The following is a 16,433-nucleotide window of genomic DNA, read 5'->3' on the forward strand; positions in this document are numbered from 1 at the left end:
ATTGGGCTCCCTGCTCAGCGGGGAGTCTGCTTCTCCCTCTCCCTCATTTTCCTTTTCGATATCTCTTTGTACTTTTTTTTTTTAAGATTTATTTATTTATTTCAGAGAGAGAGAGAAAGAGAGAGAACGTGAGCAGGTGGAGGGGCAGATGGAGAAGGAGAGGAAGAGGGAAAGAATCTCGAGCAGACTCTGCCCAGAGCGGCGCTGAGCCTCAGGCTCCATCCCGTGACCCATGAGATCCTGACCTGAGCCAAAACCAAGAGTCAGATGCCCAACCGTCAGAGCCACGCAGGCGTCCCTCTTCGTACTATTTTTATTGAGAGAGTCCAAAATTATGCCCCCCTAAAAAACCTAAACTCACCATTTGATGATTCTTGTTAAGATACCAACTTTACAGAGTGAATATGAATATAGTCATCCAAGATTTAGTATGTGTGATGCCCACAAAATCACACAATTTTAACTTTTTACCAGTTGCAATATTCTTTAAATATATAACGTACTGTGGTATATTAATCATGTTCCTAACATTACTACCCTTTCCCCTTCTCCTGATATGATAGACTGCCGATGAACTTGCTTGGATTTCTCTGTGTATATTTTTATGCATTTCCCCTTATTCGAACAAGAATTTAAGGCAGCTTCACAAGATTAATTAGGAGGGCTGATAGATAAGAAAAAGAAAATAAAAATAGGAATATGAATTCAAGCTAGGAATAGTACTAACCCAAAACTATATAGCCTGTCAGAAAGCTAGCATTTATTTGACACCTTTAGGTTCTGATAGTGCCTATAAAACCTACCCTTTCCGAAGCGCACGCATCCTGATAGTTCGTCTGTCTTCCTGATGAGGCTGAAGTCAAGAAGTGTTCTCGGGTTTTGCTCGGTTGTGGCTTGCTTCTTCTAATGTTCCTATTTTTTCCTAAATTTAGGTGGCAGCTAGTAAACAATCTGTATCACTTGTATTCTTTGCCTGTATTTTTTTTTCTGTCAGTCTTTCTGTCTTCCCTGATATGATGGGACAGCTAGGAATCATTTCTTTGAGGGCCTTTCTACATCTATCTTCTCTTGTGTGTTTGTGTTTTATGTTCCTTCTGTATGTACAGGATATATTCAGTACAAAATAGAAATGGAATCTGAGTTTTTTGGCTTAAAATTTATTTTCAGTTTTACAGAAAACCGTATAGCAAGAATTTGTTCTCTTTGTAAATGACAAAAAATAGATTTTACTATATTTCCACATGCTGAAATCTTACTTTATCTATTCATAAGTCTGCAGTCATTAGTTTAGGGAGGGGAATTTTCCAGGCAACTTGGTTTCCTTTTGCATATAGATAAAAGATCTGGTATGGAATGTCTACATGGCTAGATTTAAGACGACTTCATGTTTTGGAGAATCTGATTCTATAAAACCTGAACTAATGGCTGACTACTCTCACAGAAATTTTTATGGAAACTTATCACCCTTAGAAGTACATTGCTCCTAGGGGCACGTGGATGGCTCAAGTCAGTTAAGTGTCCAACTCTTGATTTTAGCTCAGGTCATGATCTCAGGGTCATGAGATCGAGTCCTGTGTTGGGCTCTGCACTGGGCGTGGAGCCTGCTTAAAATTCTCTCTCTCCTCCTCCCCCACTCCCCACACGTTGTGCCTAGATTTATAACTTTAAAATATGTTTTGTTTTTTTACTTTTTTATTGAGTTATATCTCCATTACAGTGTGCTAGTCTTAAGTGTACAGCTTGATGAATTTTAACATGTTTATACCCGTGTCACTACCATCCAGATTGAGATATAAAATATTTCCAGCATCCCAGAAGACTCCTTTATTTACTTTTCCAGTCAATATCTCTACTCCAAGAGGTAACACTGTTCTGACTTCTGTCACCTTAGATTAATTGCCTGATTTTGAAATATATATAACTGAAGTTATATGTACTCTTTTGTGTCTTACTCCTTTCCTCAACATTTTGTCTTCAAGTGTCAATGAAATTGTTGCATGTAATGCTTACTTTCTAACTGTTTAAATATATACATTTCAATAGGTCTTTGGAATTCTCCCCCCAAAAGGAAGGTAGTCCTCACCTTAGTGCAGTGTTTATCTTCAATGGTTTAAATCTCTACAGATTTATAGTGATTTTTATGGGGGTATTTGATAGTACACATTCGATTAATTGTGTGTCTAATGTCTAATTATATTCATTAGGAAGACCATTCCCCCCCCCCCATTATTAAGTAAGCTCTATGTCCAGCCTGGGGCTTGAACCAAGATCAAGAGTCGCTTGCTCTACCGGCTGAGCCAGCCAGGTGCTCTTCTCCCTCCAATTCATATTAATACACGGTTAGATTGGAAGCATGATACCCAAAATGTTGAGGGAAGATTTGATATATGGTGGCAAATTTTTACGTAATATTAAATAACCTTTTTTCCTTGTCTTTGTCAGTTCTGCAGAAGGGGCTAAAGGATAACTTTGCAGATGTCCAAGTCTCTGTGGTTGATTGCCCTGATTTGACTAAGGAGCCATTTACCTTTCCTGTAAAAGGTAAACAATTTTTGCAGTTCACTTTTTTCAGTCCTAATCTTCTTCTGAAATGAGAATTATTATGAAGGATCATCTTAAATTATCTACAAATAAAGATTATTGTCCCAAATTGTAGACTAAATCGTGCTGAATTTCTGTGCTGTTTTCTTATATTGAGCAAATTTCATTTTATACCCTTGTGGGAAAATATTGTTTTATGCACTTTTGTTATTTTCATAGGTTATATAGATATTCAGTAGCCTAGAATCCTTGATAGCACATGAGGGTTTGTTTTTAACTGTTGAGGTGACTGTTATGGAAACATAAATTTTTATGTTTTTATTTATTCAAGGCCAGAAGGGATCTTAAAAGCCTTGTATTTGAATCATCTATGAAATGCTTATTTGCCAAGTGATCATCCAGCCAATGTTTAAAGTAAGAAGGGAAATTAATATTGGTCGAGTAAATATAATTTGTATGATGGAAACCTATATTTGATGTCTTAATTTTGACAGTAACACTGCAAGGTCATTACTAGCCCCAGTCTATAGAAGAGAAAACCGAAACTCAGAGAGGCTAAGCAAGCTCAATAGTAATCATAAGCAGGATTCAAATCCAAGTCTATCTGTTTCAAAAGTCTGATCTCCCATTACACCCTACTGTGCTGAGCAATTTGAGATAAACACACTCACTCCCTCTTTGATATGTAACTGACATCTTTGTTAAAAAGTAGTTCTGGGGCGCCTGGGTGGCACAGCGGTTAAGCGTCTGCCTTCGGCTCAGGGCGTGATCCTGGCGTTCTGGGATCGAGCCCCACATCAGGCTCCTCCGCTATGAGCCTGCTTCTTCCTCTCCCACTCCCCCTGCTTGTGTTCCCTCTCTCGCTGGCTGTCTCTATCTCTGTTGAATAAATAAATAAAATCTTTAAAAAAAAAAAAAAAGTAGTTTTACACAGAAGTCCTGGACTCTGCTTCTTTCTCTGCCATGTACAGATTTTTTTACCCTGGGTAAGCCAAGCAATGTATTTGGGCCTCACATATATTTAAATGGAGAGATTTGGCTTTCATGTTCCTCTTGGTCTTTCCAGTTTAAACAGTCTTTGGTTTTAAGTATACCTGTAAATTCTAGAAGTTTTGTGTACCGGATAGCAATTTCTCTTTGTACCTTGAAAGCATTTAGCATATTACTTTTTTATAGCCATGCTTCTTCCAATTATAGAGGTAATTTATTCTCCCCACTAAATAAGTAATTAATTAGTTAAAATAAAATTAAAGAATCAGAAAACACAGAAGAATACAAGGAAAAGAAAAAATGGTTAATCTTAATTCTGTCATCCAAAGAATTTTCTAGTCAATAATTTGTAAGCCTTTAAATTGTAACACTAAGGAAGCTAGATATGGCTAGATATGTATGTTTATATATGAATGATCTTTCATAAATGTCATTAGGTACTTTCTACGTGAACTGGTCTTACTGAAGTCACCAGTGACTTTGGTATGTTTACTAGTATTTTCTGATCTCTCACATATTACATAGTATCCGGCCGTTGTTGCCTGACATCTTCTCTCCCCTCTCCTTGGTTCTTTTGCCTCTTCTTCCTTGGTATCTTTCCTACTTCCAGTTCTTTCTACCTCATTTTTCCTAGGTCCTTTCTCTTTCTGACAGGCTCTTAAATCCTGACATTTTCTAGAATTCTTTCCTCAGCCTCTTCTTATTCTATATGATCTCTCTGCATTTTTCCATCCACTCCTATGGTTTTAAATTACTACTTGGATACAAAAACTTGAAATCTGCACATCTCACCTCGGTCTCTCTTTTTCTTAGCTATGGATCAGTAATTCCACCTGTCCACAGGACATCTCCACCTATAAATGCTAAGGACAACTTGAGGTCAGCAGGTCTAAAATTTAGCTCATTCCTTCACCATAGTTGCCTATTCTCCCTTGTTCTTTTTTTTAATTTCCTCTTCTCCATCTCTACAGCCAACCATTTTTAGCTCATTACTTGTCTTTTCCCTAGACTATTAAAATAGTCCCCTAGTGGTTTCTTTCAACTTCAGCATTGCTGGGGGCGCCTGGCCAGCTCAGTTGGTAGAACATGTGACTCTTGATCTCAGGGTCATGAGTTCAAGCCCCACGCTGGGGGTAGAACCTACTTAAAGTTAAAAACAAAAACAAAAAAAACGCCAAAACCCAAAAAGACAACTTTAACATTACTATCACTTATGAGAACGATTCTTATCCATGAGTAATTTCTGCTGATCCCATGGAAGATATTTCTAAAATCCCTAATTATAAATGGGATCTATAAAAATTTTGTACATCTACCCTCTGCATAACTGAAGAAATAAAGCAATTATATATACTTTACTTTTTAATAATGTTAGCATGAAACTGACAAGACTACTTTTTCTCTACATTTAAAAAAAAAAAAAGGTACCTTTCCCAGATCGCGTCTAGCTGTACCTATGATGTTAATTAAAAATATAAGTAGAAAGTTCCCAGCATCTGAAGTTATCTCTAATTACTTGCATTTCTATAAACAACCTTGGGAATAAACAACTTTGATTTTCCAGTATAGATTTCTTAAAGAACTAATAACTCTAACAAAGCAAAATATTCTATATTAAAATACAATTTTAGCCAACCCCCCCGCCCCCCGCCCGAAGCACAGATTGTTAAAGGAATAGGTCATTACAGACTAATTCTGGAAATCTCATCCAATCCAAACTTTGGCTTCAATTCTAGCCTTGCTCTATTACCAACTTTCTGTTGCCTTTATGCTACCAACTGTATTAAGTCAAACTTGGTTATGACAATATTGGAAACACAAATAGTTAGAATAGGATGGGGATCATAGCTACTTTCATCTTCCAACCCTGCCACTTGTAAAACTGTGAGAATGGAAAAGTTATATACTCTTAATAAATTAAATTAGTGCCTTCTGGCATTTTACACTTAAGTTAGATGTTTGCTTATTTTTAAGGTGACTTTTTTTTTTTAGGCATCTGTGGGAAAACTAGAATTGCAGAAGTAGGAGGTGTGCCTTACTTATTGCCTCTTGTAAAAAAAGAAAAAGTAAGTGTACTTTTACTCTTCACATTCACATGAAGATTATAAGAAGTTGGGTTGATACCTTTTTTTATTGTTAGAAGATCCATTGACCAATGTGGCAAGGAAGTGTTAATGGACTCAGTCAAAAAAAGTAAACCAAGAGATTTGTATGATTATCATTTAAATAATATTTTTTCTTCTTGTATAGGTGTATGATATAAATAAGATTGCAAAAGAGATCAAGCTTCCTGGAGCTTTTATTCTTGGAGCAGGAGCAGGCCCATTTCAGACTCTTGGGTTCAATTGTGAGGTCAGCATACATATAATTATTTTATTTTATTTTATTTTATTTTATTTTATTTTATTTTATTTTATTTTATTTTATTTTATTGATTTGACATTTGGTTTACCTTTTTTCTTTTATTACCCTATCAGAAAATCTGCTTTCTGAATGAATTATAAATGGTCAATGTCCTCTTTCTTTACAGATTTGATATTGTTTGGTACAGATTTGGACTGTAGCATATACTCTAACTGTAATGGAGCACTGACCTCTAATTTCAGATTTTCTTAGGGTATACACTGAATGTTAGATGAGTCTGAAGTCTTAATGTGGTCTGCTGAGGACCCTGGATTGCTAAAGATTTTAATCCTTACACATCAGAAAATTCCTAGCTTCAAATCTTTCCTTTTGATATGAGAGCAGCTTTTGATCAGAAGATGAATGGAATAATTAATGATCTCATTAATTCCCTCTTTCAGACTAAATAGTAAGGACCTACCCCAATGGTATGGTGATTATTTACAAAAAGTACTATCTATTACTGTGTATGTTAGTATATTAACAACATAAAAACATCAGTGTTTCTTCACATCTCTTTTTTTTTTTTTTTAATTTTATTTATTTATTCGACAGAGATAGAGACAGCCAGTGAGAGAGGGAACACAAGCAGGGGGAGTGGGAGAGGAAGAAGCAGGCTCATAGCGGAAGAGCCTGATGCGGGGCTCGATCCCATAATGCCGGGATCATGCCCTGAGCCGAAGGCAGACGCCCAACTGCTGTGCCACTCAGGCGCCCCTCTTCACATCTCTTAATAGAAGAGTGAAGGATCTCTTCAGTCTGCCCATCCCTTCACCTCTTCAGATGTGACCATTAGTCAATAGTCTTACAAGTTCTTTTGTAGAAAGATTAGTATAATTTACCTAGTGTTCAGTATAGGAAAAAAGTTTAAAATCTAAAGTCAGACATTTTAAAGCACAATTTACAATGTTATAGAAACACTGTAAGAAATACTGTACACATTTTATAAAATATTTTTTTCAATTTTTTGATGTTTGTAAATCTTTAACATTTTGAATCTCAAATTAAATATTTCATACTTCATGTTTTCTTACTAGGTCCTGAAATAAAATATCTTAAGTCAAGGATTAGATAGATATTTTCTTTGCATATTGATGTCAGGGTTGACTAATTTACTTTTCTTATTTACTTTTTTTTCCAGTTTATGCCAGTTATTCAAACAGAAAGTGAACACAAACATCCAGTGAATGGAAGTTACTTTGCCCGTGTTAACCCTGCAGATGGAGGGTGCCTACTAGAGAAATACAGTGAGAAATATCATGATTTTGGGTGTGCATTACTGGCTAATCTTTTTGCCAGTGAGGGTCAACCTGGAAAGGTGATTTTTTTGTTCACAAAAACACAATATTCTCCAAAAGTTCTCAGCTTAAAAGTTGAACTTTTATTGCCACAAATATTGTTTTCTTAAGAAAAGTCAAACTAGCTAAGTCAAATTTCTTTAAATAACCCGATTATGAAAGATTACTATGGTAATACAGGCAAGGCGAAAGTCTTATTTAAAACTGAGGTTAAGAATACTTAGTAAGCAAAAAAGCAAAACAAAACAAAAAAATCCAAAACGTAGTAAGCAGTACCTTTTTTTCTGAGGAATAAAAGGTAACAGAATATTCATGTGGGGAGTGAGTCAAATACATGAGCCATTCAGTTGAAATAAATAGATAGTGCCTACCTGTAGTTCGTCTGTAAGTAGTTTGTTCATTCCTGATGGATCAGATGTTGGTTGACCTAGACAGAAATGGTGGTAGCAAAATATTATAGCAAGGAGGAAGGAAGGAAAATTAAAAAGATGATTACAGTGTTAGCAGTTGTGAGAACTCCCAGATTTTTCAATAGGAGTAGTTACTTTAGCTACTTTGAAAAACGAGGCAGTGAATTAAAAAGACCTGATTAAGTGGTGTGTGGGTGACTCAGTTGGTTAAGCATCTGATTCTTGATCTCAGCTCAGGTCTTGATCTCAGCGTTGTGAGTTCCAGCCTTGCGATGGGTTCCATGCTGGGCGTGGAGCCTCCTTAAAAAAAAAAAAAATAGACTTAATTAAGTGGAAGTAATATAAGTCCAGAATTTTAAGGGAAAGGAGAAAATGTAATCACTTTCTCCTCCCCTCTAAATTACCAGAGGTTAACCCCTTTAAGCCAGGAATTCTAAACCTTTTACCACCTTGACAATTAAGATAAGAATCTTTAGAGCTCAGTGGAAGACTTTGCTGTAACTCTCTCTGTTCAAGAAAGCATGAATAAGACTTATTAGAGTAAATGATAACTTATCATGTGTATATAATATATATCATTGATCAAGACAGGATGAGACATCTCACTCCTGTGTGGGTGCTCTAAGCAAACAAATGAATATTTGCTTGATGGCATTAGATTATGTGTTTCACTTTGATAGTTATTCACATAAAATTTTTCAGCTTGGAACAATGGTATGCATATTTATGTCTTCTCTAGGTCATTGAGGTGAAAGCCAAAAGAAGAACTGGAAAACTTAACTTTGTGACTTGTATGAGACAGACTCTTGAAAAACATTATGGAGATAAACCTGTAGGGATGGGAGGTACTTTCATAGTTCAGAAGGGAAAAGTGAAGACTCACATAATGGTAAGGGCCTTCATGGACATGCGTGCATGTGTATGTGGGTATGTCTGTGCATATACTTAAGATCTTAGCATTTTTTATCATACATTGCGAATTCTACCCTTAAAGACACCCTGAATACTTTTACTAGGATTGTATTACTTTAAAACTTAAATGGCAAACAATACTATAAATCACATTGTGCGATAATGTCTAACTAGGGTCCTTTCTTTCATGTTAATAAATTAGAACTTTCTTTCCATTGCATTTGTTTTTAAGATCTAGAGAGATATGAGTATAAGCCTTAGACATGGATTATCATTTTTATTGCCAGAATCCTGAACTCCATACATAGACTTTGCTATTAAGACGGTTGTGGTGGGGCGCCTGGTGGCTCAGTCATTTGGGCATCCAACTCTTGTTACTGGCCCAGGTCATGATCTCAGGGTTGTGAGATTGAACCCCGCATCAGGCTCCACTCTGGGCACAGAGCCTGCTTGAGATTCTCTCTCCCCGTCTCTGCCCCTCTCTGTCCCTCCCTCTCGCTCTCTCGTTCTCAAAAAAAAAAAAAAAAGATGGTTGTGGTTTTGGGGAAAGGACTCCTTATGAGAACTATAATCTTATAGGTTAATTACACAAGTTTATAAGACATTAAGGATGGAATACTATATAAAGCAAGACCTAGGGCATTCAGGTTTTAAAATAATTTTTTGGAGATGAATGAATGAATAGTATAAATGTCATTACAGTTAATTTCCTTTTCATTTTATCAGTAAAAGCATCAAAAAATGTTTGGTTTTAATGGTTTTTATTCTGATAATTTTATTTTTTATTGTATTTTTAAAAATATTTTATTTATTTATTTTAGAGAGATAGTGTGATGGACAGAGAGAGCGTGTGCGTGAGAAGGGGGAGGGGCAGAGGGAGAAGGAGAGAGAGAATCCCAAGCAGACTTTGTGCTGAGTGCAGAACCCAATGTGCGGCTCAATCCCAGGACCCCGAGATCATAACCTGAGCCAAAATCATGAGTCAGTTGCTTAACCGACTGAGCCACCCTGGCATCTCATCCTGATAACTTTAAATGGCAAGCCAGCTGATTTTGCAAAGAAAAATACAACATTGTGAAAATAGTTAATTTTCCAAATTATTAAAAACAGAGTTACAGATTAATCTATTGGTAAATACCAAATAATTATAGGATTTTTAAATATGCAGGTACTCAATACGTTACTGACTATGGGCATACCTTGTTTTATTGTGTTTCACATTATTGCATTCCACAGATACTGCATTTTTCCTAAATTGAAGGTTTGTGGCAACACTGCATCAAGCAAGTCTTTTGGCACCAATTTTCCAACAGCATTTGCTCACTTCCTGTCTCTGTGTCACATTTTGGTAATTCTGGCAATATTTCAAACCTTTTCATTATTATATTTGTTATGGTGGTCTGAGATCAGTGATCTTTGATGTAACTATTGTAATTGTTTTGGGGTGCCACAAACTGCATCCATATAAGATGGACAACTTAACCAGTAAATGTTGGTATGTTTTGACAGTTCCACCCACTGGCCATTCTCCCATCTCTGTCCCTCTCCTTGGGCCTCCCTATTCCCTAGGACACAACAATATTGAAATGAGGCCAATTAATAACACTACAATGGCCTCTAAATGACCAAGTGAAAGGAAGAGTCGTACTTCTCTCACTTTAAATTAAAAGGGAGAAGTGATTAAGCTTAGTGAGGAAGACATGTCAAAAGCCAAGAAAGGCCAAAAGCTAAACCTCTTGTCCAAATAGTGAATTATAAATGCAAAGGAAAAGTTCTTCAACGAAAATTAGAAGTGTTAGTCCAGTGAATACACAAATGATAAGAAAGCAAAAACAGCCTTATTATTGATATGGGTTAAGTTTTAGTGGTCTGGATAGGAGGCCAAACCAGCCACAACATTCCCTTAAGCCATAGCCTAATTCAGAGCAATCCTATGAAGGCTGAAAGAGGTAGGAAGCTGCAGAAGTCTGAAGCTAACAGAGGTTGGTTCGTGAGGTTGAAGGAGAGAAGCTGTCTCCGTAACATACAAGTGCGAGGGGAAGCAGAGCGTGCTGATGCGGAAGCAAGTGATCCAGAGGCCTAGCTAAGATCATTACTGAAGGTGGCTACACTGAACAACCGATTTTCAGTGTAGACAGAACAGCCTGATATTGGAAGAAATACCATCTAGGACTTCCAGAGCTCGAGAGGAGAAATCGGTGCCTGGCTTCAAAGCTCCAGTGGACAGGCTGACTCTCCTGTTAGGGGCTACCGCAGCTGGTGACTGGAAGTTGAAGCCAGTGCTCATTGACCATTCTGAAAATCCTAGGCCGCTAAGAATTATGCTAAATCTACTCTGCCTGCGCTCATCAGTGGAACAACAAAGCCTTGATGGTAGCACATCTGTTTACAACATGGTTTACTGAATGTTTTTAGCACACTGTTGATACCCACTGCTCAGAAAAAAATACTCCTTTCATGCTCATTGACAATGTACCTGGTCATCCAAGAGCTCTAATCGAGACACACAATGAGATTAGTGTTTTCATGCCCGCTCACACAACATCCATTCTGCAGCCCATGGATCAAGGAGTAATTTCAACTTTCAAATCTCATTATTTAAGAAATACATTTCGTAAGGTTATAGCTGCCATAGATATGTGGCAGCTCAGGGCAAAGTCAATTGAAAACATTCTGGAAAGAATTCACCATTCTAGATACTATTAAGAACATTTGTGAGGGGCGCCTGGGTGGCTCGGGTGGTTAAGTGTCTGCCTTCAGCTCAGGTCATGATCTCAGGGTCCGAGCCCCAAGTCAGTGGGGAGCCTGCTTCTCGGGTGGCTCGGGTGGTTAAGTGTCTGCCTTCAGCTCAGGTCATGATCTCAGGATCCGAGCCCCAAGTCAGTGGGGAGCCTGCTTCTCCCTTTCCCTCTGCCTGCCACTCCCCCTGCTTGTGTGCACTCTCTCTGTCAAATAAATAAATAAAATCTTAAAAAAAGAGAGAGAACATTTGTGATTCAAGAGTAGAGGTGAAAATATCAATGTAAATAGGAGTTTGGGAGGAGTTGATCCCAACCCTCATGGATGACTTTGTGGGGTTCGAGACTTGAGTGGAGGAAGTCACTGCAGATGTGGAGGTTACAGTGAGAGAACTAGAATGAGAAGCGGAGCCTAAAGATGGGACTGAATTGCTACAATCTCATGATAAAACTCGAACAGTTGAGGAGTTGCTTTACGGATGAGCAAAGAAAGTGGTTTCTTGAGATGGAATCTACTCCTGGTAAAGATACTGTGAAGATTGTTGAAATGACAAAGGGTTTAGAATATTACATGAACTTAGTTGCTAAAGCAGCTGTAGGGTTTGAGAGGATTGACTCCAATTTTGGAAGTTCTCCAATGGGTAAAATGCTACCGAACAGCATCGCATGCTACAGAGAAATCATTCATGAAAGGAAGAGTCAATTGATGCGGAGACTTCATTGTTTTCTTATTTTAAGACGTTGCCACAGCCACTCCAGCCTTCAGCAATCAGCACCCTGGTCACTCAGCAGCCATCAACACTGAGGCAAGACCCTCCACCAGCAAAAAGCTTATGACTCGCTGAAAGCTCAGATGATTGTTAGCATTCTTCAGCAATAAAGTATTTTTAATTAAAGTATGTACATTTTTTTAGACATAATGCTACTGCACACTTAAAAGGCTACAGTATAGTGTAAACATCACATTTACATACACTGGGAAACCAAAACATTCATTTGACTTGCTCTATTGCGTATTCACTTTATTGCAGTGGTCTGGAACAGAACCCCTGAGATCTCCAAGGTATGCCTGTAATTACATTTTCCATAATGATTGTACCAATTTACATACCTACTAATAGCATGCAAGGGTCCCCTCTTCTGCACATCCTCGCCAACACTTGTTATCTCTTGTTTTTTGTTTTTTGTTTATAGTAGCCATCCTCACAGGAGTCAGGTGTGCTATCTCATGGTTGTGATTTGCAATTCCCTGATGATGAGTGATATTGAGCACTTTTTAATATACCTCTTGGCCATTTGTATGTCTTTGGAGAAATGCCTAATTCAGTTCCTTTGTCTATTTTTTAATTGGGTTTTTTTTTGCTATTGAGTTGTAGGAGTTCCTTGTATATTTTGGATATTAACCCCTTAGTGGATATATGGTTTGCAAATATTTTTTCCCGTTCCGTAAATGGTCTTTTCATTTTGTTGATTGTTTTCTTTACAGCACAGAAGTTTTTAATATGATGTAGTCCCACCTGTTTATTATTCCTTTTGTTGCCTGTACTTTTGATGTCAAATCTAAGAAATTATGGTGAAATCCAATGTCATGAAACTTTAACCCTTATGTTTTCTTCTAAGTTTTATATTTTAGCTCTTACAGTTAGGTCTTTGATCCATTTTGAGTTAATTTTTATATACATATAAATTAAGGGTCCAATTTCATTCTTTTGTACATCAATATCCAGTTTTCCCAGCACCATTTTTTTAAAGATATCCTTTTTCCATTGAATGGTCTTAATACCCTTATTGAAAATTATTTGCTTTATGTGCAGAGGTTTATTTCTGAGATCTCTATTCCATTCCACTGATCTTTATGTCTGTTTTTATGCCATTGTCACTGTTTTGATTACTGGTAGTAAGTTTGATATCAGGAAGTATTAGACTTCCAGCTTTCTTTTTCCCTCAAGATGGGTTTGGGTCTTCAGGATCCCTTGTGATTACATATGAATTTTACGATGGGTTCTTCTCTATTTCTGCAAAAACTTCTTTGGGATTTTGATAGGGATGGCACTGAATCTTTAGATCACTTTTGGTAGTATTAACATCCTAACAATATTAAGTTCAATTCATAAACACAGGACATTTTCCCATTTATTGGAATCTTTTTATCTTATTTTAAGATTTATTTTAGAGAGCGCACACATGTGTGTGCATATACAAGTGGGGGGGTCAAAAGGAGAGGGAGAGAGGCAGACTCCCTTCTGTGTCCTCAGGGCTCCTTGTGGTGCTCCTTGCAGCCTTCCTAGTGGGGCTTCACGGGGGTGGGGGGTCTCAAGGGGCTGATGGGGGGCTGAACTTGGGGCTCAACTAAGGGCTTGATCTCCAGACCCTGAGATCATGGCCTGAGCCGAAATCCAGTTGGTCACCCAGAAGACTGAGCCACCCAGGTGCCCCTGTTGGAGTCTTTTTAAATTTCTTTCAGCAATGCTTTGTAGTACATGTTTTTTGCCTCCTTAAGTTTATTCCTTAGTATTTTATTCTTTTTGATGCTTCTACCAATTTCTAATGCCTTGCTCCCCCCTCCCCCCACCCATCTACGGGTAGCAATAATGAGATTTAAAATTAGGATGAGGATATATTTCCAGGAAAACTGAGAGGCTATAAAAAATGAAAAGATAGTAATGGACTCATTCCTTCATTATTCCTTCATACATTTTAGCTTGTACACTTGATTGGTAGTCCTTTTGAAAACTAGGTTACGTAACTTGTTTTGATTCTAAAATGATTAAATGTATAAGAAGGCTTAAAATTTTAACCTCATGATGTTATATATAATTTAAAATTTAATTCTAAATAATATTGTATATATTTAGAATGATCTTTTATTGTAGCCCGCAGAATTTTCTTCCTGCCCATTGAACTCTGATGAAGAGGTGAATAAATGGTTGCGCTTTTATGAGATGAAAGCTCCTTTGGTTTGTCTGCCAGTTTTTGTCTCCAGAGACCCAGTAAGTTTATGTCTGTCTTCTATATTGTGGTGTCATACAATGATAATGCTTAATTTTTAGGATATTCTTTTAAAATTAGGCACTTTTGTTATTTAAGAAATAGGCTAGTCTCCAGAATTATCATGAAAGATAAGGGAGCAGGTGGCTAACCACCCTATGAGTTAGGCAGGGCCGATTTCACCTTTGGGCAAATGAAGGCCCAGGTATTTTAAATAACAACCAAAGTCATGTTATTAAATAGTAGAATCAAGACCAGGATTTAGGTCTCCTATCTTATTTGTTGCTCATGATACTATTCATTATATTCTAATATTATACACTAGAAAAAGATATAATATAGACCAATTCAAAGAAAATACCTACCAGAATACTGACTAGTCATATTTTTTTGATCTACCGATTACATACATATCTAGGAATTTATCCTTAAATATGCAAAACTATGTGAAATTATTAGTTAAAAGGTTAGTCATGAAAGCATTACTGTAATAGAATTGGAAATAATCTAAATGTCAGTTGGGAAGTGGTATGTATGTACAATAGAATGCCATGTAGGTGTAAAAGAAAGAGGAAGCTCTTTTATAATCTGATATACTAAGATCTCAAGCATATTGTTAAATGAAGAAGAGCAATATTCAGCACAAATGGTAGGGTGCTACCATTTGAGTAAAAATTACAAAAGTAAATATTTCTGGAAGGATATAAAAGAAACTGCTTATATTGTTTGCCTGCAAGGAAAGGGAGTAAGTAGTAAAATCAGGAAATGGAAAGACACATTTTAATGAATATATCCTTTTTCATTCTTTGAATTTTGAATTAAGTGAATATGTTACTTACTTAAAAAATAAAAAACTATTGTAACATTAATAAGAAGGTCTCCCTCCCCCTTAAATCCTATCCAAAATAATTTGAATACTGACAAATAGCTTGTCTGTTGTCCTAGGGGTTTGATTTGCGATTGGAGCACACTCATTTTTTTAGTCATCATGGAGAAGGTGGACACTACCATTATGATACTACCCCAGACACAGTGGAATATCTTGGATACTTCTTGCCTGTGGAGTTTCTGTATCGCATTGATCAACCAAAAGAGACCCATTCATTTGGGCGAGATTAAATCAAATGAAAAAGAAATAATTAACTAAAGTTAACTAATTAACTCATTAACCGAATACTACTATAAAATCCAATAGAAATGATCTCGCTACTTAAATCCCATTCTTTGGCCTTTAACTGAAAGGTATGTTGACATTTATACTCTATTATTTCATTAGAGATTTTTGGAAACAGATACATAATGAAAATGTTCTTCATTTTTTTATTCTTTAATAACAACAAAAACATCAGTCTTATGTTTATACCTTAAGTATAAACATGATCAGGAATCATGTGATTTATTCCTACTGTCTACTGGTAATAACTTACGTTTGTATAACATTATTAAATTTTTCAAATTAGTCTCACAACTCCTAAGTGGATGTTTCTGGGTATTAGAAAAATCAGTGTTGCAAATGTTGATAGTTGTTGAATCTTAGTACTAAATTTAAAAAATCCATTTCAGAAATCAGAGTATACTCTTTTTCATGGAAAAAGGTGAGCAGAGGAAGTAACTTTACCCCTTTTGGTGGGGTTGAACCATACTCAGTTCGCTGTTTGCCTTTCACAAACATTGGCAACTAGGTAGCTAGCCATGATGCCTCCTTTGTTTGGCTTGCCAATTGGAAGTAGTTTGTACCTTGTTGGTTTTTTGCCAGAAGGAAAGGGAAAAGAAACAGCATCAAAATACAACACTGAAGTGAGTATACTTTAATTTACAAGTGAGCCTATTGCTAAACATGACCACTGTCCTTTGTAAAATAAAAAATTATACTATTTTACTGATTGTAATTATTGAAATTTTCCTCAGTATTCTTCTATAATAATCGTTAGTCAGAAATCAACTTTCTAATCTTAATCTTGCTAATGCTAACCATGTGCAAATTTAGGCTCTCTTTAATACTAAACACATCATAAATCTTCAAAAAATATTTTTTGATTGTCTTCTTTGGATGTTACCTATAACATGTCCTGTGAGTACAAATTCCTAAATGTTATTTTTAAATAAGCACCAGTTTGAAGCAAAAAAAATGAATAAAAATTTTATAATCACAA

The 16,433-nt window shown here is 36.5% G+C and overlaps 1 protein-coding gene across 9 annotated transcripts in view; it reads left to right on the plus strand.

Moving 5' to 3' along the window:
• Window positions 1-16,433, plus strand: part of CUNH11orf54 (chromosome unknown C11orf54 homolog) — a 21,407-nt gene extending 4,974 nt beyond the window's left edge. For 6 of the 9 annotated variants that reach the window (XM_026505350.4, XM_057316904.1, XM_048217504.2 and 3 more), the window contains 7 exons: window positions 2,443-2,541; window positions 5,524-5,597; window positions 5,782-5,883; window positions 7,076-7,252; window positions 8,382-8,531; window positions 14,166-14,282; window positions 15,226-16,433. In XM_026505350.4, coding sequence (XP_026361135.3) covers window positions 2,443-2,541; window positions 5,524-5,597; window positions 5,782-5,883; window positions 7,076-7,252; window positions 8,382-8,531; window positions 14,166-14,282; window positions 15,226-15,399 — 893 coding nt within the window. In that variant the 3' untranslated portion in view covers window positions 15,400-16,433. Of the gene's footprint in view, window positions 1-73; window positions 1,862-2,442; window positions 2,542-4,344; window positions 4,411-5,523; window positions 5,598-5,781; window positions 5,884-7,075; window positions 7,253-8,381; window positions 8,532-14,165; window positions 14,283-15,225 lie in introns of those variants that run through there. The other 3 variants (XM_026505348.4, XM_048217505.2, XM_057316905.1) reach the window with 3 other exon arrangements.

Source organism: Ursus arctos, unplaced genomic scaffold, assembly GCF_023065955.2.
Source record: "Ursus arctos isolate Adak ecotype North America unplaced genomic scaffold, UrsArc2.0 scaffold_22, whole genome shotgun sequence".
In the NCBI taxonomy this organism is placed as follows: Eukaryota; Metazoa; Chordata; class Mammalia; order Carnivora; family Ursidae; genus Ursus; species Ursus arctos.